This window comes from Suricata suricatta, chromosome 6 (assembly GCF_006229205.1).
Source record: "Suricata suricatta isolate VVHF042 chromosome 6, meerkat_22Aug2017_6uvM2_HiC, whole genome shotgun sequence".
In the NCBI taxonomy this organism is placed as follows: domain Eukaryota; kingdom Metazoa; phylum Chordata; class Mammalia; order Carnivora; family Herpestidae; genus Suricata; species Suricata suricatta.
The window spans coordinates 10,353,880-10,374,909 of NC_043705.1; the positions used below are offsets into that span (position 1 = coordinate 10,353,880).

The following is a 21,030-nucleotide window of genomic DNA, read 5'->3' on the forward strand; positions in this document are numbered from 1 at the left end:
GGTTGTATACTGTACTTGGTCATGGCCCAAACCTGTCACTTGACCTCAGTTCTCTCTAGTTGTAAAGTAGATATAGTCATTCATTCCTTCAATAAATACTTGCAGTGAGCCTAATAGGTAGGTGTTAGATGCTGTATATGTGGTGGCCATTTTCATCTAGTTGTTAACAAAACAGTGGGCTCGTGTGTAACTGATTATTTAAAGTTTGTCACTCAATGAATACTTTGATGGTTAAGTAAAAAGTATGCCTTTTCATACAGATGAGCCAAATTTGCTACATTGCAAAAAGAAACATACAACTCTTCTTTGGAATGATCAACTGCAAATATTTCAACAAAGTACACATTACACATAACAAAACACATTAGGGATCTTTGTATGTAAGGATGCTAGAAGATAAATATTAATAATTTTCCCTTTCAAGCAGAAACAACATGTAGTGATGTGCCTCTGTGAAATACAGCACTTTCCCCCTAGCAAGCCACTGTAACTCTAAAATGGATATATTTGCAGAAAATAATTCTTCTCATTTATATTAATGTAGCCATCCATATTGCTTTTCTAAGGAAATATTTATCAATATTACTACTGTGTTCCAGAAACGTTAGGAAGCAAATCAGAGTAGAAGGCTCCTCTACAATGGAAGATTTGTAAAAATGTTCCTCTTGGTGGAATTCACAATTGTGCATGTCACAGTAAATTAAGAGACATGAGTTCAGAGTCAGAGCCTAAGGCTATGGTGGGGCTGTTGTGGTTTGTCTTCGGTTCCTTACGAATTCTCATTTCCTCCTGACACTAGACAAGCCATTCAAACCACTGAATTCTTCACCTTCTGTTGGCCAACGCAGGCACACGGCTGCGGTGGGCTGCGCGAGGAACCTCAGAGCTCCTAGAATCTTCGGTTCCCCAGTAAGAGACTGTCTAAACGCGTGAACGCCGGGGGAAGGCACCACAAAAGAGGGCTTAGGCTTGAAATTGAGTATAGTTACTTCAAATTACAAGAAAACACAAACCCTCCACTCAATTATGGATCCAGATAAGAAGCAGAGGAAGTAAAGTAGAGTCGACGAGAAAGGAGGCAGTTAGAATAGCAAGACTCTGGAGGGGAATGTTCCGTAGGAAGCGAACAAATATGGCCGATACAAAAACGTAGCAAACAGTTTAATAAATACAATTCTTAGCATACTTTCCCTGTTGTGCCCTTGGTGTTATTCAGAAAAAAGGTGATCTATTGTTTTCAATATATAGCCTAGCTCCTCTCCTTGCCTTGGCTTGTAGCCTGGGTACAGGTGAAAATATGCCTCCCTCCCGGCCAAAAGATTGTCCTTCCTGCTCCTGAAAGTCAGTGTTATTTTTATAGTGGAATGCTTATAGAATCCCTTTCTTGGCGTTTGTTTCTACTCCACAGTAGAGTAGAGCTCAAGCCTTAGCAGATATTTTCATCAATAAATCAGTATCCTATATCGGTGTTATTAATACCCTTAATTTCAAATTAATGGAGATAGGAACTTAGTTGAGGAAATCCAGCACAACAAGGAGATTTTTAAATATACCTTGGTGGCAAAATAGAACAAGAGACACACTTTATCATTTTTGTCAGAGCCAACCAGCTCCTCGTTTAGCTAATTAGACAGCAGCCAATCCTATACTAATGGATTCCTCTTAATATATCCCATCTCCTCATTCACTGCCACCGAGAGAACAATGCTAGATCTGAATCTGAGATCCTGTAGTTTGTCCCCCTACCTTCCTCCCCCTATCTCCCTTCCCCCAACACTCACAAAACTTCTCAAATAAATAAGGAACAACAGGAAGATGGCTCTTGGAGCCACTCCATTCAGCTATTAGCAGCACTAGGAAGGGACTTCCTTTCTCTCTGGCTTGTGACGTCTCAGAGACGGCAGTGCACTTGAGATCCTTCAGGATGCTCAGTGATGAGGCAGAAGGATGGACACAAAGTGGACCTTTGCCCCCGGACGATGACTGAGGTGCAGGGAGCGCTTCTTCAGCCTCACCAAGAGTAAACTTTTGTGGCAGTAACACTACATGATGAGAAGCGGATCAAAGAAACTAAAAACGGAGGATGTGCTTAAATTATTTATGATGATGCTGCAGCTGTATTGATCAGAGGCAGTTTTCTCTCTTACACTTACCTTCCCTGTACCTACGGAAGCTGCCACCTGCCCCCCCCCACCAGAAAGAATTATGCCATGATGTGCCAAGTGTGGTGGTGAGGGGTGGGTTACTGGTCAGGACCTTGGTGAAGAGAAGACTGGTCATTTAATATAGATCCACCATATCTAATGACAAACAAACCGATGGTCTGTTCGCCTATCTCATTTCCTAGAAAAGAAATGGTATATCATTTCACAGTGTACCCTGCAGGGAAAAAAGGTTCTGCCCTCCCCAGCAGGATCACATTACCCCAGCATCCAAAAGCCTAATACAAAATTGAAGCTGTTGAAACACATTATGGTATTGAGAAGACATTTGTATTTTAGGAAGCTTGTTTATCTTGTTCGCTGCTGAATCTGCAAGCCCACAGCACTGGCGGGCACACAGCGGGCGGTCAGTCGCAGGGAGTGGGTGGATGTCGCTGGTATGTGTGGATTTGGGTGACGGAGGCTGGGTCCTCAGCAGCGTGTCTCTTAGGGAGTCGCTGGCTCCCCCAGAGAGCCTGGGTTGAACATTCTAGGCTTCCTCTTGGGCAAAGTCCTAGTTACTGTCATCTCAGATTGAGGCTGAACTGAGGAAGCGCGCGCCCAGTCCCAAACCTTGTCATTTGGGCGAGTCTAAGGCAAGGATCCATCCTTAAACCATCCCAAGGCAATTGGCCTCCCGTCTTTGGGCCAAAAAGATGAGGTGTGGTAAACTTCTGGGGGGAAAAAAAAAGAAAAAGAAAAAGAAAATATTAGAACATAGACTATTTTTTTCACTTCAAGGAAAAAGGGACTTGAAATGAATACTATTCTTTTTTTGTTTTTTAAGATTTTATTTTAAAGTAGTCTCTATACCCAGCATGGGGCTTGAATTCACAACTCTGAGATCAAGAGTCACATGCTCCTCTGACCCAGCCAGGCGCTCCAGAAATAGGGTTCTTAATGCTGCTGAGGTAACCAGCACGTCATTTAAATAAAACAAAAGCCAATTGTGATGTAGGGGAGAAAGAAAAATATTGGTAGCTGACCAAACTGGTTCATTCTAAGAAGAAATTCTAAGAATTTGTCCCAAGTAGGTATTGAAAGCCATCTAAGAAAGGTATATTGTGGGGCGCCTGGGTGGATCAGTCGGTTAAGCCTCCGACTTTGGCTCAGGTCAGATCTCACGTTTGTGGGTTCGAGCCCCGTGTCGGGCTCTGTGCTGACAGCTAGCTCAGAGCCTGGAGCCTGCTTCCGGTTCTGTGTCTCCTTCTCTCTCTCCCCCTCCGCCTCCCATGCTCTGTCTCTCTCTGTATCAAAAATAAATAAAACATTTAAAAAAAAAAAGGTATATTGTGACACATCTCCATTACAGACAACTTTGGTCAAGGTACTTACAACCTTTCTTCTGTTTCTATTCAAGTCAGAAACAAGGCAAGAATGGCTGCTATCACTTCTGTTATGCTCAGCCCCCCACCCACCACCTTTGGGTAAACCATCCATTTGTTCTCTAGGATTAAGAATTTGTTTCTTGGAGCACCTCCGTGGCTCGGTTGGTTAGGCATCTGACTTCAGCTCAGGTCATGGTCTTGTAGTTCATGAGTTTGAGCCCCGTGTCGGGCTCTGTGCTGACAGCTCAGAGCCTGGAGCCTGCTTCCGATTCCGTCCCCCCTCCCGCCCCTCCCCCACTTGCCTGCACTCTCTTTTTCAACAATAAACAAACATTAAAAAAACCTCTTTAAAAAAAGTTTGTTTCTTGGCTTGGCTCTCACTTTCTTCCCCTCCTTGGCTCACATGTTTTGTTTCTTAAATTCCACATATGAGCAAAATCATATGGAATTTGTCTTTCTCTGACTGACTTATTTCGCTTAGCTCCATCCATGTCATTGCAAATGGCAAGATTTCGTTCCTTTATATGGCTGAATTATATTCCATTGTATAAATATATACCACATCTTCTTTATCTATTCATCAGTTGATAGATACTTGGGCTGCTTCTGTTATTTTATATTATATATAAAACATATATATATATAATTTGTATGTTCTACAGAATGTGGAGTATGGACATAGCATAAATTATCCAAATATTCCTTTACGAGTGAAAATTAAATTTCTCCCAGGACGTACCATTATAGACAACGTTACAATGAACATATTTATACATGCCTCCTTGCAAGGTGCATCTCTGAATAGATCCTGAAAAGTGGAATTGCTGGTTCATTTAACATTGTGATCCTGTTGCCAAATTGGCCTCCAAAACAGCTGTTTGAATACTCAAAACACCAAAAGTTCTTAAAGGTACATCTTTCATTATATCTTACAAAAATTTATATTTTCAATTCCATTTAATTTCTGATAATCTAATGAATGAATGATGATGTCTCATTGTTTTCATTTGTTTCCATGATGGCTTTGGGTTTCTGCATCTTTTTACGTTTATCAGTCATTTGTTTTCCCCCATTTACAAATAATTTGTCCACATCCCTTGCCCATTTTTCTGTTGGGCTGCTCAATTTTTGCTTATTGATTTATGGGGCATTGTCTGTGTATTTTTAAATGTACCCTTGTATCTGTTGTATATATTACAAATATTTTCTCCCAGTCTCTCTCGTGTCTTTTATTTTTGGTGTCTTTTGTTGTACAGACTTTTCTCACCAGTATATTTTATCGGTTTCTCCTTTCACTCCTGATTCTAAATATCACCTTTATGATTTAGTAAATAAGTATAGATCATGTGCCATCTAATCATGAGTTTTTCATCTACACAGGGTAGAGTCAGAGGCAGGACTCAAACTCTCACAAGCCGTGAGATCATGACCTGAGCAAAAGTCCTCAGATGCTCAACAGACTAAACCACCCAGGCTCCCCATACATTCCTCTTCTGAATTAATTTTAGAATTAACTTGACCAGTTCCTGGACAATTACTGAGATTTTTATTGTGATTGTTTTGTATTTACAGATTAATTAAAAGATTGAAGGAGTTCATGGCTAAGAGGTTGTCTTACAAGGGACCCTACAGTGAGTCTTCAGGATGAAAGGAAGTACTTACAAATAACAAGAAATGATGAGGACCAGAAATTATAAATGCGTGAGTCAATCATTTTTTCCTTTTTTCTTAATTTCTTTAAAGAACACACAGTCTTTTTTTAGACTGTGTAAAGCGATCATCGTTAAGGCTGCCTTGTTGGGTTTGTAACATATATAGATGGATACATAATACACATTAAAGGGAGCTGGATTGGAACTGTATTGTAAAGTTGCTATGCTTTACTAGAATTTAAGTCAGTATTAACCTATTGTAGATTAGGATCAGTTAATGTTTACATTATAATTCCTACAGTAACTACTATGAAATAAAAGTTTTGTTAAAAATCAATGGAAAGAAGGGGATAGGTATACTAAAAATATATTTAACACAAAAGAAGACAGAAAAAGAGAGGGGCACCCGAGTGGCTCAGTTGGTTGAACATCCAACCCTTGCTTTTGGCTCAGGTCATGATCTCACAGTTCGTGAGTTCAAGCCCTGCATCAGGCTCTGCGCTGACCAGCGTGGGATCTGCTTGATATTCTCTGTCTCTGTCTCTCTCAAAAATAAATAAATAACTTAAAAAGAAGAAGGAGGAAGACAGGAAAGGAGGAGCAGCAGAACAGAGACACAAGAAACCGACCTTACCTAACTGATTTGTGGAGTATTCGACCAACAGCAGAACCAACAGCAGAACACACACTTTTTTGAAGCCCACATAGAATATTACCCGACAGAGATATTCTGTCAGGTATCTCACAGAATATCTGACAGATACCTAGACTGGAGTCAATGAACTATCGCCCAAGATTTGGGTTTTTAAAGTGCCCTTTCTGGGTACAGGTGCTAGAATGCATTTATGTGAGAAAGCCACATTCTTATGCTTGCATTTTTGAAATAAAAACCTTTGAAGTAAATATGAGGGTTTACCAAAACCAAGATATTTTTAGATGTCTTATTCCAGCCTCTAACTCTTAAACCGCTAAATATTCATCATCATAGAATTCAACCTTCTAAACCTTTACAAATATTTGTGTCCACAGTTAAAAAAAAAACTTGAAATGTATATTCTGTCAGCATTTATTAAAACTCTTAATGCATTGCGTTGTTTAGGGATGCCTGGGTGGTTTAGTCAGTTGAGCATCCGACTTCAGCTCAGGACGTGATCTAGCAGTTCTAGAGTTCGAGCCCCGGGTTGGGCTCTGTGCTGACAGCTCAGAGCCGGGAGCCTGCTTCAGTTTCTGTGTTGTGGGTGAAAATGAAGTCAACACTGTGTATGCATTACACTTGTTTCAGGACTTAGCATGGTACTGGAGCAGTTGTTTTGGAGTCTTCTCCATTAGGTGGAAGTTGGCAATTAGAGGGTTTCCCACAGCAAGTGACCCATTTAGTATTGCTAGTCTTCTCAGTGTGAAAAATTCACACATTATGGAATCCCACTGTTAAATACCTTTCTCTTAGGAAGGAAAGTTCCCTGTGAAGCCACATCTGTCATGTTAATTTCATTATAGTTGAGAAATGTGAATTAACCTTTTTCTTTTTTAAAAAATAGTATTTATTTTGAGGGAGAAAGTGCGTGGGTGCACAAGTGAGAGAGAGGCAGAGAGGACAGACAGAATCCTAAGCAGGCTCTGAGCCAACAGCCAGCATAGAGCTGGATGTGAGGCTGGAATGAACCCTGAGGCCGTGACTTGAGATCAAGAGTCCTTCACTTAACCCACTGAGCAGCCCAGGCGTGCCCATTAACCTTTTCTTAATGTTAGTTCCTTTGGGAAATGAAGATTAATTGATATCAGTGTATTCAATATTAATCTTCATTTGTTCCTGGTATGTGTGCTGCCGAAGCCACACACTTCTTCATCTGTTCTTAGAAAAGCGATGATAAACCTCACTTTTCTTTGGTACCTATTGACTGTCCGTCCTTGTGTCTTTGAGGCTCATGCATAGAATTTCAGGGAAGATTTTACTGTCTTCATTTTGTATGCCTGTCATCTTTGAAAGGTCTTGGCTCCGCACCCAGCGTGGGACTCGAACTCACTATGCTGAGACTAAGAGCCACACGCTCTACCGACCAAACTAGCCAGACGCCCCACTTGTGACGGTTTTTGAATGCTCCGTGGTGCCTCCCACACCGCCAACAATAAAGAGTGGTAAATGCCACCAGGCATCTGAGTAAATTCCAGGACCTAAGCCAGGTGTGGCTTCTGAACACTGATCTGGACGCTCACGGGTGATTCCTCTCTCTGCCACTGAGCAACTGATTCTAAGACCCTTGCCTCCACCACTCTCTTGGTCTTGGGTAGGAATTCAGACAACTGAGAAGGATGTTTTGCCTGGAGTATTTCCTAGTAGCAAGCGATCAGGTGGACAGACCTTTTATAACAGCAGCTTTTCTCGGGGAAAAATGCTGGTGCCACCAGATGACAAAGGGATTCTTAGGTCAGAGATCTGAGCGTTAAGAGCAGGAAGGGTTAGAGGCTGTTAGTTCAAAACTGGTCATTTTACAGAAGGGAAAGCCTAAACTCAGAAAATCGAATGGACTTAGCTGAAGGAAAGCAGCAACTAACAATTTCCTACCCGATATCTGTTTCTTCTTCTTCCTTACTGGCAAGTCTTTGATTTTGCTTAGAGTGGCAATGCTCCCAGAATAAAGTAATCACCTTCGCAGCCTTCCTCGAAGCTAGGGGTGGACGTATGACCCAGTTCTCACACGGGATATGTAAGTGGAAGTCATTGAATGGGGTTAGGGGGAAAGCTTTTGAAGAGGAACCCTTTGGCTTGTATGCCGCTTTGTCTCAACTCTCTTCCCTCCTGCCTGTATTGCAGACGGAAGAGGAGTTGTTCAGTTCTATCACTGTGGTTTTCATCGTGTGCCAGAATCCACTCTGGGGCATGAAACACTTTACCTTTTAGAGCAGCACCTCTTTCTGGTAATCTGTTGGCTATTGCTAATATTAGGGAAGGATCTGTTCATAAATGCTATGGGACGTATTAGAATTCTGCTAGTATTTGGGGGTACCTGGGGGGCTCAGTTGGTTAAGCATCCAACTTCAGCTCAGGTCATGATCCCAAGGTTTGTGGGCTCCAACCCCGCCATCAGGCTCTGTGCTGACCACTCAGAGCCTGGAGCCCGTTTTAGACCCTGTGTCTCCCTCTCTCTCTGCCCGTCCCCTCCTTGTACTCTGTTTTTCTCTCTGCCTCTCAAAAATAAAAATAAACAATTTTTTTTTTAAAGAATTCTGCTAGTCTTCTTATAGAAGCAAAGAGAACACAGGAGGTTCTCCAGAACTTGAGGACAAGAAGCCTCCAAGCAAGAAGTGTTACGATGGTATCTGACCTCCCACTCAGCCCCAACTACAAACACTCAGTGCCTTGTCTTTTGCTCAAAGAGGGTATCAGCATCAGCTCCTAGAGGAATGGAACACGTTGAAGAAGTAGGAAAGTTATGATTAGAAGAACAGTCAAGGAACATTATTGAGGCTTTTAGGAGAGCTGTAGGGGAAGGAAAAAAGAAGAAATATAGCTTTCTGGGCCAGAGGAGAGAAATCAGAACAGGCCCAACAGAAGAAACAAAGAGGAAACCTTCCGGTGTGTTACCAAGCCTCCAAAGCTGCTGTGTGCCTGCAGAATGGGTCCTTTCCAGACAGCACCCTGCCCCTCCGTGCTGGGCGGAACCACTCTGCCAAGCTGCTTAAGGAAGCTGGCTTCACTCCTGCAGGAACTCTTCTATTTGTGTCTAATCCAGTCATGGCTGGCAGATTTTGTTTTGGGGGGGAAACGCAAGCCCTTATCGCTTTCCTCCTTTTCAAGGAAGGTAAGAGACAGCCCACAGCGGAGTAGACCAGGGCACACTTGTTAAGCCAAGTTTTCTTTTCAAGGGAAGCAAAGATTGTCAGGTATGAATGAAGCAGGGAGGAGACCCAGAGGCCGGTTCAGCCTCCGCTTCCTGGGAGAGCTGCTATTTTAAAAAGAAGTGTACAATGTGAGAAGCACGCACTGAATGATTCACTCAATTAATGAATCGAATTGTTGGAAAAGTGAGTTAGTCGTCACTAAGGGTGACCGTGTTCAGGCAGTACTGGCAAAATGATGCTTTTTTTTTTTTTTTTAAATTAAGGGAAAAACGAGTATCAGGAGGATACAGAGATACAATCGCCCTTACACCCTTAGAGTGTTTAAAATACAATCCTTGTGTTTGTTCTCGTCTCAGAAGCGCTGGGCTTGGTCTTTGTTACCTATTGGGTTTCAGGAAGGCTGACTTGAGATGCGGCGTTGCCATTTCCTGGGCCCTCACTAATTTTTTTTCCCCCTGGCGCTGGCAGCCTGATCCTTTGTTGTTGCCTCCTCCGCATTCATTCTCTCTGCCCTCGCACCTCCAGACAGCGTCGGGGGCTTTTTCCCCCCAGTCCTCGCGCCGGGAGCTCCGGAAGGCCACCTTCCCCGGCATCCGAGGAGGGACCGCTCTAACCATCCCGGGGGTGTCGTGGAGCTGGGACCGCGCCACGCCGGGAGCGGACTGCTTTTGTGTCGCTGTTTGTCTCTGCAGCCGCTCGACCCCGGGCGGGAGGCGCGACCCTCGAGGAGGCGGGGCTTCGGTGCGGGGCTCCGCCTGGTGTGCATTTCACGGCCACGGCGGCCGCCGCCGCCCTGGTTTGTTCAGATACTCCGCCCTACCCCTACCGCAGCACCCAGAGCCCAGGACTCGGGACGCAGCTGCCGGGGAGCCCTCTCCGGCCTGCATCCCACCCAACCCCGCTTTGGGCTTTTCCCCGCGCTCGCTCACTTTTCCCGGGTAACCGCATCCTGGAGCGGCGCTTGGCAAAACTCAGACTAAAAAGAGAGGGGGGGGGGAAGCAACAACAAAAACCAAATTCGATGCACCCGCCCGGGTCCTCCAGAGTTTGTGAAGGGTCGTAACCATGTCCGATCCGGGGGAGATAAGTGAGTTTGGCTACATCATGGAATTGCTAGCCAGAGGCAAGGTAAGTGCTGGGGCGCGCGGTGTCGCGGCCTGGGCCCCCCACCCCGGGCACTACCTGGCCTGTCACTGTGGGCGTCCCGGTCCCCTCCAGCGCCCGCGGAGGGCGGGAGCCGGAACCCGGGGTCCCAGCTGCGTCCCGGCAGCTGCAGAATGCAAAGTAGCTGCCTTTTCTTTATCGCGCCGCACCTCTGAAATGAGCCAAGGGGACTTGGCCAGCTGGGCGACGGCGGGGTCTCACGGGTCGGCGAGGGGCGCGAGCTCAGCTCCAGGAGATGGAAAGGAGGGTGGGGCGTTGGCCTTGGGGGCACTCCTCGACGCCCCCAGGGCTGTCCAAGCGTGGTGACTTCGCGTGGGTGACCTCGAGCGTCCCGGCGCGCAGCGCGGAGCGGAGAGTTGCACCGGCGGGTGAAGAGTCCGGGAGGCGGGATCGGGTTCAGCGTGCAGTGCGACCGTGTGGCGGATAAACGGAGGCAGACCCCCAGTTCGCAGGCCCTTGGCGTTGTCAGCCCTCTTTCCAAGTCCCTAGCCACTGTCCGAGGCCGAGAACATTTCAAGCAGTCTGCTTTTGCACGGGAGGCTGGGGGGCTGGGGGGTGCCAAGGAGCCGGATTTGGGGTACGCACCTGTCCCGGAGCCCGTTCAAACCCCCGCTGGCGCCGTCGGAGGCGCCTCGCGACCACGCCCTCGGCCGGTCGGGGTGGCGCCGAGCCTAGGCAGAAAGCCCGGCGGGAGGCTGGCCTCCGCGCTGCATCCGAGAAACTGCCCCGGGACGCTTCCTGAGTGCTTTGCCGGCAGGCGGTGTCGGAAAATGCAAAGCAGAGCCCGGAGCCCTCAGCCCGGGTTTCGCAGCCGGAGGGAGAGCGAGAAACGGCGTCTGCCTTTGCCCTTTGCACCTGGCGTTTCCACCTCGGTGCTGGCACGGGGGAGAAAGGGACTTCCTGCGCGCGGTCTCCAGAAAGGGGGAGGATTCCGCAGCCCTGCTGTGAGCGTCTGAAACTTCGGGCTCACGTCTCACCAGCCCCAACTCCGGTAGGTTTTAGCTTTCAGGGCTGGTGGTTCCCAGCTCCCTGCACTCCCGGGTGAAAGCGTCCCCGGGGAACCGTGCGCCTCCCGGGATGCTCCCTCCTGTTCTGCAAACACGGGACACACTCATCTGAAGTAGAATGCTGATTAACATCTCGAAGATAGAAGCTGTGCTTTGGACCCCCACCCCCCAGCATTGACACCTGGGCCCAGAGGTACACATGGAGGACTCGCTTTCCACTTTTCTTTCTACCCTGGGCACCACACCGCAGCCGGAAGGGGCCTCAGACCCGTGCGTGGGAACACCCGGGCCACCACATCCAAGCTTCTGTCGCCCCAAGAAGCTTCAACCCTGGCCACCCCCTGGGCCTAAGGTGCATATCACAGCCCGCTCCACCCTCTGGAGGACCCACCCTAGGGAAAGGAAAGGGCCAGAAAGAAGGAAGCGCTGGCCCGGAGGAGGTTTGCAGCTAGAGGGTCAGAACCCGGCTTACTTAAGCGCACAGCAGGACCCAAGCTGTCTGCCATCTCTGGGGGGCAGGGGTGGGGAGGAATGAGGATGCCTTTTGCTGATTACAAAATAAATGAACCACTCTTGATGCGATGCGCAGGAATGGGGTGATTGAGACGTGAGTTCTTCAAAGGGAGTCAGGAGTGTATTCATTGGCTAATACGTTCCTTCAGCACAGGCCCAAACTTGCAACTCAGAGAAAATAGCTCTGGGGTGGGACCCGGCGATCTGCGCGTCGACACCCCGGGTGATTATGAAGCAGACGGATGAACTTCCCATAAACACCAAACGGGCGAGTAGGGCAGCACCATCAGTGAACCCTTAACACGTATAATAAAGCCAAAAACAAACCGCTCAGCGCCGGCAATGTGTTCACACTGTTCTTACTGAAATGAAACGGCGAGAGCAAAATAACCTGGTTTCATCCGCTGACTGTTACTCGCTGGAGAGCCACTCACTGGCTAGGCAGACCCTCTACACTAGGCTTCCCGCCAAGCACCTGCAGCAGACACGCGAGCATCCTCCACTGACTTCCAAGGTTAGAGAGGTGGGTGTCCCTCTGAAATCGCTGAGGTTAGAATGGAGGCTCTTGCTGTAAGAATTTAGGACAGTTCCTCCCTGGGCCTTATTCTATTTTTTTTTTCTTCTTTTTTTGGATGGGGTGGGGGTAGCCCACTACGACTCCTATCCGTTTCCCATCAAGCTTATTCCCCGCCCACTCTCCTCATACTTCCCACCCCCACGCCCTTTAAAACCCTCCTTATGTGTGTGAGTACACAGGATTTGAACACTGAATACCTCTCCGAGCATAAGCCAATGAATAGCAGACCGTTGAGACTGACTTGCTTTATTTTCCTTTGGGAAGTTAGATTCCACTTTGGAGTTCAGGTTGATAATGTAAAGAATACTGTGAAATGGCTCTAATGACATCAAGTTTCCCTGAGTTAAAGAAGAGCAGAGGCCCATTATCTTCTCGCCCCCACCCCCTCCCCTCCTTCCCCCTTCCTCTCCTTCTCTGCCCTCCCCCACACTTCCCTTCCCTTCCTTCAAAGTTGAGACCAATGGCCAGACCACCATTCTAACTTCTTTGGCTTTTCGCCAATGGCTTTACAGCTTTATGAAATTAACATATTCTCCTTTGCGTGTAACGGACTTTACAGGAGATTTTACAGACTGAAAAATGGCATTTCACTCCCCCTCCAAAACCCTGCCTTCCCCCAGGGCAGCGGTTTCTTGTGTGTCTTATTTCCAATTAAATTAGCTTATTGTGTGTTATCTCAGTGTGTGTGTGTGTGTGTGCGCGCGCGCGCCCGCGAGTGTGTGTCCGCATTCATCTGAGAGGAACCTAAAACCCGCATCACAAACTTGATCAACCTCTTTTGATCAGCTTATTTCTCTCTCGTGATGATGACTTTAATATTTAAAGTGCACAGGAGTCTCTGCCATTGTGGTCTTTCTGCTCTGCACACAATGCCCTAAAAGTAAAGCTAATGCCTGAGATAATTCTCAAGAGGTTTCAAAATCAACTCTCTGGACTGCCTTGTATTTCACTCTCAGAGACATTAGTGCTACTTTTGGGAGATGCTTTTTGGTTGTTTGTTGTTTTAAAATATCTTATATCTCATCTCTTTGGATTAAAATAGACCTTTTAGATCTGTGGTCTATGTCTAGGATCACTGAAAGCAGTATTTTCAAAACTTTTGGGCTCTAGAAGGGTTTGGCTTATTAATTTTTTCTATCATCTTCATTCACGTTTTCCCATCACACCATCACCTACTCTGGAATCCTATACTGAAGATTTTATGACAATGGGAGAATTATCCATACAAAGGGAAGAATTTATGTTCTGTGTATTTCTTTATAGTTAGACAATTCAACATATTTATCTTCATGTGTACATAGCCAGAAAGTACTACTTGGTTTTCCCATAGTTCAGTAGTTCCTGTTCAGACAGCTCCAACGAGTATAATAGTTTAAACAAAATAAAAGCAGCTTTGGAAAGCTTACTATTTACCTTTGGTAGAGAAACAGGTGATAATTCCATTGTCTGGTGAATTATTACTTTTTAAAAAAATTTTTTTATTAAGTTTTTTTATTTATTTTTGAGAGACAGAGCGCGTGCGAGCAAGGGAGGGGCAGAGAGAGAGACACAGAATCCGAAGCAGGCTCCAGGCTCTGAGCTGTCAGCACAGTGCCCAACGTGGGGCTCGAACCCACAAACCGTGAGATCATGACCTGAGCCAAAGCCGGAAGCTCAACCGACTGAACCACCCACGTGCCCCCCCCCTTTTTTTTTTAACTTTGGACATCTTCAAGGCATAAAAATTGCAGGAAGCTTCATAAACACAAAACTTACTGTGAAACAAGAAGATACTTGTACTCGGAAAGAATTAGGTTTAGGAAATCCTCAAATCTAGACTAATGGAAAGTCTTAAAACCTCTCCTAGGACCAAAACAAAAATACCACCAAATGACCTGTTTCAGGAGGCTCAATAGGCACTTGCTCACGCAACTGAAATCTAAACTGGGTGATAATACTAGGGTTGGGTCCACTGCAAAGTATTCCTTAAAATATTTTTTTATATCTTGGGATTGGGTGAAATGTGTACGTTGGGGGGGGGTAGCAAAGGCAAATGGAAGATTCAGACTTTAGCAATATCATATGAAACCAGACAATTTCATAAATATAATGTTCCTCTGTTTTTTGGGGTTTTTTTTACTATATTGTTCAAAAGATAATGGGGGAAAAGGATCTTAAACTGCTTAGTCAAATAATGCTTACATCGTATTTTTTATGCAACTGTGAATCACATGTTGTATATTTGTCTGTGGGCAGTGCAATAGGGGTGCTGGAGGGAGACCCAAGTTTGAATCTCGAGGCTCTTTGGTGTCTGGTCATGTGACCTTGAGCGTATTACTTAATCTCTGGGTGGAGGTGGAGAGCCTTGTCCTGTCTAAAGGGAATCCTACCTGTTCACGGTGTTATTGCCAGGTTTAAATGAATATTTTACGCAAAGTTCCTAATACTGTTCTTGGCACACAGTAGGCCCTTCAGTGAAGGTTGTTACATCTAGCTACCATGACAACAGAGTTGGGTTTTGAGATACTTTTATCCAAACTGTGATTACTAACAAGTGGAGATAGGAAGTGGCCAGTCAGATAAAATGCACGATGTAGAATCAGGTTTGAATTTCCGAGGAACAACAAATGATTGTGTGTTTTGTTATTTTGTTTTATTTTATTATTTTATTTGTTTATTATTGAGCAACAGAGACAGCATGAAAAGGATAGGGGCAGAGAGAGGAGGAGACGCAAAATCCAAAGCAGTTTCCAGGCTCTGAGCTGTCAGCACAGAGCCAGATGCAGGCCTGAACCTGTGAACTGCAAGATCATGACCTGAGCCGAAGTCCGTCACTCAACTGACTGAGCCACCCAGACGCCCCATGATTGTTTTTTTTTAATTTTTAAATGTTTATTTATTTTTGAGAGAGACTGAGCACAAGTGGGGGAGGGGCAGAGAGAGAGGGAGACACAGAATCTGAAGCAGGCTCCAGGCTCTGAGCTGTCAGCATAGAGTCCCACGTGGGGTTTGAACCCTCATCCTCTGAGCTCAAGACCTGAGCCAGAGTCAGATGTTTAACTGACTGAGCCGCCCAGGCGTCCCAACAAATAATTGTTTTAATAGAAGTATGTCTTTTGCAGTATGTGGGGCATACTTATACTAAAAAAAATTCTTTATGTGTCCGAAATTCACACTTATCTGGGGGCCCTGTGTTTTTGTTAAACCGAGCCACCCCAGGTGTAGGAATAACCTGTAGTCAGAGAGGACCTGCTAACAACGCCCAAATATTGTTCCCCTCGAGTTGGCCAAGAGGGGCCGCCAGTTTACTCCTGCCATTCATAGAAAAACGTCTGCCAGAGCGATGCTGTGTTCTTCTCATCAAATTTCAAATTACGGAGCTGGTGCTCTTGTTTAGTAGGGAAATGTCTGTCGGATTTTCTCTCAAACAAAAGCTTAAAAGGCTGGGAAGATAAGGCTTACAAGTCATCAAACATTCATGTACGAAATGAGAGTCTGTAATCCTGTTAAACTGAGTGGAAAGACTGTAAGTGCCAAAGTTGTTCAGGGTCAGGGGAGCTGATCAGTGAAAACGAGACAGATGAGGGAGATCTTCAGCCTGAAAGTTGAGTAGGAGTTGGCTAGGCAATGGACATCTGAACTTCCGGCCTCCCTGGCTCCTCGGCCCTGCGGTTGTTCCCATAGAAACAGTTTATGACAGTTAAGCTTGACCTGTTGCAGGCTTGGGTCAATGATTGATAACTGCCATTCATTGTCCTTGACCCGCAACCTCTTGGTGCCCAGCGGCGCAGACGGCGCAGAGGCCAGTCTCCTGAGAAGCCCTGTGATTTATTTCCTTGCTTTCTTGTTCCCGGGGCTCTCTTCATTTTGTACCCAGGTGGTCCACTGAGTTAGGAGTCCCAGCAGGGGGCAAAGGTATAGGAGGATGTGGCCATATTGCCTTGTGGCGACTTGTTCAGGACATCCTCATGGAATGGCACGTTGTCTGTTTGATCTCAGACCAAACAGATTAAGAACCAATGGTGTCGCCCGGCACTGACTGAAATATGCACCGGGGTCATTAGGAGCTGACTCTGCCAGGAACTTAATCTCCTGTTGGGTATTAGGAGTCAGTATGGAAAGAGACCAACCAGGTCAAGTGTAGCGAGTAGTCGGTAGCCTAAAAGGTAACAGGCTTACATTTTGAATGTCAGGTAATGAACACTTACTGAGCCTCTCTCCTTTACCAAACCTGAATGGTGGCGGCGGCGGTGATGTGTGTGTGTGGGGAGTGCCAATTGTTGGTAGGTGAACTAGGGGAAAATTGACAACGTCCTTCCCTGACCCTTTGGGCTTGATGAAATATATAGATGCAAGTCAGCTCATGCCTCTGTGATACAAGAGCCATTAAGCAACGCCAGATGAGATAATGTAGGCAAGAGTGCTGAGGTCTGTGGACTTGGTGGAGGCGGTGATGGTGATGGGTGTGGAGTAGGCCTTCTTGTGCTGAACTTTGACCTGTATTTTATTTTTTTAATGTTTATTTTGAGAGAGAGAAAGAGCGAGAGAGAGAGAGATGGAGGAGAAGCAGAGATAGAGGGAAAGAGAGAATCCCAAGCAGACTCTGCACTGTCAGAAACCAAGGAGACCAAGAATCAGTTGCCTAACGGACTGAGTCACCCAGGCGCCCCTGACCTGTATTTTAAAAGACAGTATTGGAGGCGTTGAGTGCCTGATTTTTCGTTTCAGCTCAGGTCATGATCTCACAGTTCGTGCATCTGAGCCCTGCACTGTGCTCAGTGCTGACTGAGTAGAGCCTGCTTGGCATTCTCTCTCAATCCTTTGCCCTCTGCCTCTCCTCCACTTGTGTTCTCTCTCAAAAATAAATATTCATTAAAAAAATAGTAAAAGTATTGGAAAAGGAGGTGCTAGGATATTCCAAGCTAGGAAGGGGTCGATACCCAAGGGCTGGTGTGTGCAACGCAAATTGGGAGAATAATGATTTAAAAGAAACAATACAGCTCAGTAATGTCATTCCCGAAGTCTGCAGAAAAGAAGCGTGGCATTCCAGGTACACTAGACTCCTTTTGTATTATCGCAAGTTTACCCGCCCTCCTGTAACCCTTGTCCCCCAATAAATGTAGCGCTCCACGTTATGGTTCCACACCACACTCCTTGTGGTCTAGGACCTCGGCTTTACTCTGCCCCTGTCGCCAATGGAGGTAGAAGGACAGAGAGACCTTTATGGAAAGTCATCTGCAAATACTTAATTGATAGACTCTTTCTGTAATCTAGGCACCTGGGAACAGAGGCTCAGGGTGGGCAGGGGGAATTGGCGCTAAGGATGAGAAAGGACAGGATCCGAGAAGAAACAAGAAGGTTTGAAAGCTGAGCAGAGACACAGGGGTAGGAGAGAGGAGACTCAACAACAAACCAACCCACAGGATTTTAACTTAAGGAACTGGGAGGGATCTTGGTATGTTGATAACCAGGAAGCTAGAGTGTGTGGACCAACGCGGGAATGGGGAGGAGGGTACAAATGACTAGAAAAGTGGGCAGAGAGGCTTAGAATGGCCGTTTTTATATTTGGCTATCTTCCTGCCAACATTCCCCTCCCCCTTTAAGCTTTTCAAAATTTATGGGTTAATAGTTTAAATGAATATGGATTAAAACTTCTATGGATTAATTATGTCAATTGCATTTAAAAGTTTCTAGAAATGAGGCTCCTGGCTGGCTCAGTCGGTTAAGCAGCCGACTTCAGCTCAGGTCACGATCTCACGGTTCGTGAGTTCGAGCCCCGCGTAAGGCTCTTTGCTGACAGCTCAGAGCGTGGAGCCTGCTTCAGATTTTGTGTCTCCTCTCTCTCTCTGCCCCTCCCCTGCTCATGCCATGTCTCTCTGTTTCTCAAAAATAAACAAACATTGGGGCACCTGGTGGCTCAGTCCGTTGAGCATCCTGCTTCGGCTCAGGTCATGGTCTCACGGTTTGTGGGTTTGAGCCTTGCATCTGCTTTGTGCTGGCAGCTCAGAGCCCAGAGCCTGCTTCAGATTCTGTCTCCCTCTCTCTCTTTCTGACCCTCCCCTGCTTGCACTCTGTCTCTCTCTCAAAACTAAATCAGCATTAAAAAGTTTCCAGAAGTAAAAACATGCCCATTATTATAAAGTGCAAACAATAAAATACAATGTGTGAGAAAAGTGTCTTCCACACCTGACTCCATGCAATCCTTTTGCTATTTTTTGTGCTCTATTTCAGGGACTGATTTATTTACCTATGTAAGCTTATAAGCTTGTCTCATTTTTTTTGGCCAAAGTGGTACAGAATCCATATGCCTTTTACTTTTTAAAACAAATTTTTAAAATGTTTATTTTTGAGAGAGAAAGAGAGAGAGCATGAGCAGGGGTAAAGGGACAGAGAGAGAGGGAAACACAGAATCTGAAGCAGGCTCCAGACCTGAGCTGTCAGCACAGAGCCTGACATGGGGCTCGAACCCACAGACTGTGAGATCATGACCTGAGCCGAAGTCAAACGACTTCAACTGAGCCACCAACTGAGCCACCTGGGTACCCTGGCTTTTTACTTTTTTAATAAAATGTTTTATGAACCCTTCCTCATCAGTACGTTCATTTCAACTGCTGCACAGTATTCCATGGTATGCTTGTACATCATGGATGATAGATAATATAGATATTTCTTTAAGGTCCAAACAAGGTCTTTGTACATGTTTTTGTGCACACATGCAAATCTTTTAGTAGGAAATTTCTTTTTCTGTTGTTTATTTATTGTAAAAGAGAGAGAGAGAGAGAGAGAGAGAGAGAGAGAGGGAGAGAGAGAGACAGCATGCAGAAGTGGGGGAGGGGCAGAGAGAGAGAGAAGCCCAAGCAGGCTCCCTGCCTGTGACTCTAGCTCAATCCCATCAGCCTTGAGGCCATAACCTGAGCCGTAATCAAGAGTCCAAGAGCTGAATGCTCAATTGCCTGAGCCACCCAGGCGCCCCCAGCAGGAAAATTCTTAAAAGTGGAATTGCTTAGTCAAAGGTATATGCCTTTAACATTTTTGATAGGATTTGCAAAATGCAGCACGAATCCACAGCGTCACAAAAAAAAGCTTGAATGTTCCTAGTTCCCCACATTGTTGCCAACTGTTCTAAGGTTGCATTTGAACTTTGGGAATCAGGTGGAAAATGCTATCGCATTGAAGTTTGATTGGCATAATGGAAGGGTGGCTTTTACATTTATTTTCCGCCAAATGTTGTCTATACAAGTTTAATCTGTAGCTCATGTTAATGAAGTCTTCTAATCTCTTTTACCCAGCGAACTGGTTCCTTTTGGACCAAAGTGCTATTCAAGTGGGCTGATGTGAGGTTACAGCCAGAGGGGAATAATTTAACCCAAAGAATAGTATTAAAAACAAACACTGATTTATGCTTTTCAATGGCTGCGTCTTTTAAAGGTATATGTATGCGCGGTGTGGTACATGATATGGGTAACCAAATTACGCGGGTATTTGTTATTTTCCTCATTTCCCTCCTGATTAGGACGCTTCAAGGACCTGGGGGAAGGAAGCAGCCTCAGCTCCAGCACTTGGGGCCCCAGAGCGGGCATTGCCTGGCAAGGCGTTCATCCTCTCTAACCTCCTCATCTGTAAACTGAGGGTTTTGCATTAAAGACGATTGCTATGGCCCCTTGCTGTTTTTAGGTCTACACAGCCATCCCAGTATTTAACCGCCGGGTTAGAGAACAGACTACACGGCTGATCGTGCTGTGGGAAGACGGAGGAACTTTTCACAGGGAAAGACTTCTCCCAGATAGAAAATACAAGCGGGAAGCATTTCAAAACCTAAACGGGATTCCTGTGCTGCAGCTCTGAGGTCCCTTCCCCAGCTGTTTAGAGCGCCCGTTTCCCCGTCACTACGTAAGGGTGGAAATAGGCAGCTGGGAAGGCGGTGGCGTGATTGATCCAGTAACACGGCTTCCAGCCATCCCAGGTTAATCTGTTTTTGGTTCGCGGTGAAACGAGACGGAAGAAACGCTCTGGAGAGCCCTGGCAGGTGAATCCTGCGCTGCTGGTCCCTGAGCAGGCGAAGCACCGCGGGGGTGCGCAGGTGCCCGAGCCGCCCAGGACCCGCGGCGCCCCGTGCCCCGCGCCCTCCGTCCCCAAGGGAAAGCCCTGGACCCCCTACCCCGCGAGACAACGTGTTGTGCGTGCCAGCGCCGCGCCCTGGGGTGCCAAAGCAGAAGGAGAATATGAACGGTTCGTGACCAATTAGGGGATGTGAAGTTCACCCGACGAATTGGGCCGGAAGAGAAGGAGGAAGAGCTGGGTGGGGACGGGGACCCGCTAGGGGAACCCCGGGCCCGAGAAGGGGTGGGGCGGGAGGATCTCGCTGCGGTCGTCTCCTGCGGCGCTGGGTGCTACGGCACCGGGAAGGCGGCCCGGGCCCGCCCTCGCCCCCGCCGGCGTTCCGAAGTCGGGACATGGGGCTTGTAGGTGATGCCTCACACCGCGCTTCACCGAAGCGCAGGAAAAGCAAAATGAAGGGCAGAGGGGGCCGAGCCCGGCCAGCCGCCAGCGCCGCAGTCCGCCGCGACACGGCAGACCGCTCCACCCCGGCCCCGCCCTCCGCCTCCCTCGCCCCTCACTTCCGCCCCTCGGAGGCTACCTACGGCGGCTGGCGGCGGAGGCGGCGGTCACCCGGCAGGGGGCGAGCGGCCGAGGGAGCGGGGCTCAGGCGGCGGCTGCCGCAGCGGGAGCCCGCATCCAGGCGCGCGCCGCACCCCCGCCACCGCCCTC

The 21,030-nt window shown here is 46.9% G+C and overlaps 1 protein-coding gene and 1 long non-coding RNA gene across 2 annotated transcripts in view; one reads left to right on the top strand and one right to left on the bottom strand.

Annotated features, from left to right (window-relative positions):
* Positions 1-2,473: 2,473 nt before the first annotated feature.
* Positions 2,474-20,999, bottom strand: LOC115293897. The gene is made up of 2 exons (XR_003909662.1): positions 20,900-20,999; positions 2,474-2,875 (listed from the first exon to the last, which is right to left on the bottom strand). It is a non-coding gene; the product is annotated as an uncharacterized LOC115293897 (long non-coding RNA).
* The window catches only part of TRIM36 (tripartite motif containing 36), a 41,847-nt gene continuing 30,903 nt past the window's right edge, over positions 10,087-21,030 (top strand). Inside the window, exon 1 of the mRNA XM_029941588.1 lies at positions 10,087-10,149. Coding sequence (XP_029797448.1) covers positions 10,087-10,149 — 63 coding nt within the window. The remainder of the gene's footprint in view (positions 10,150-21,030) is intronic.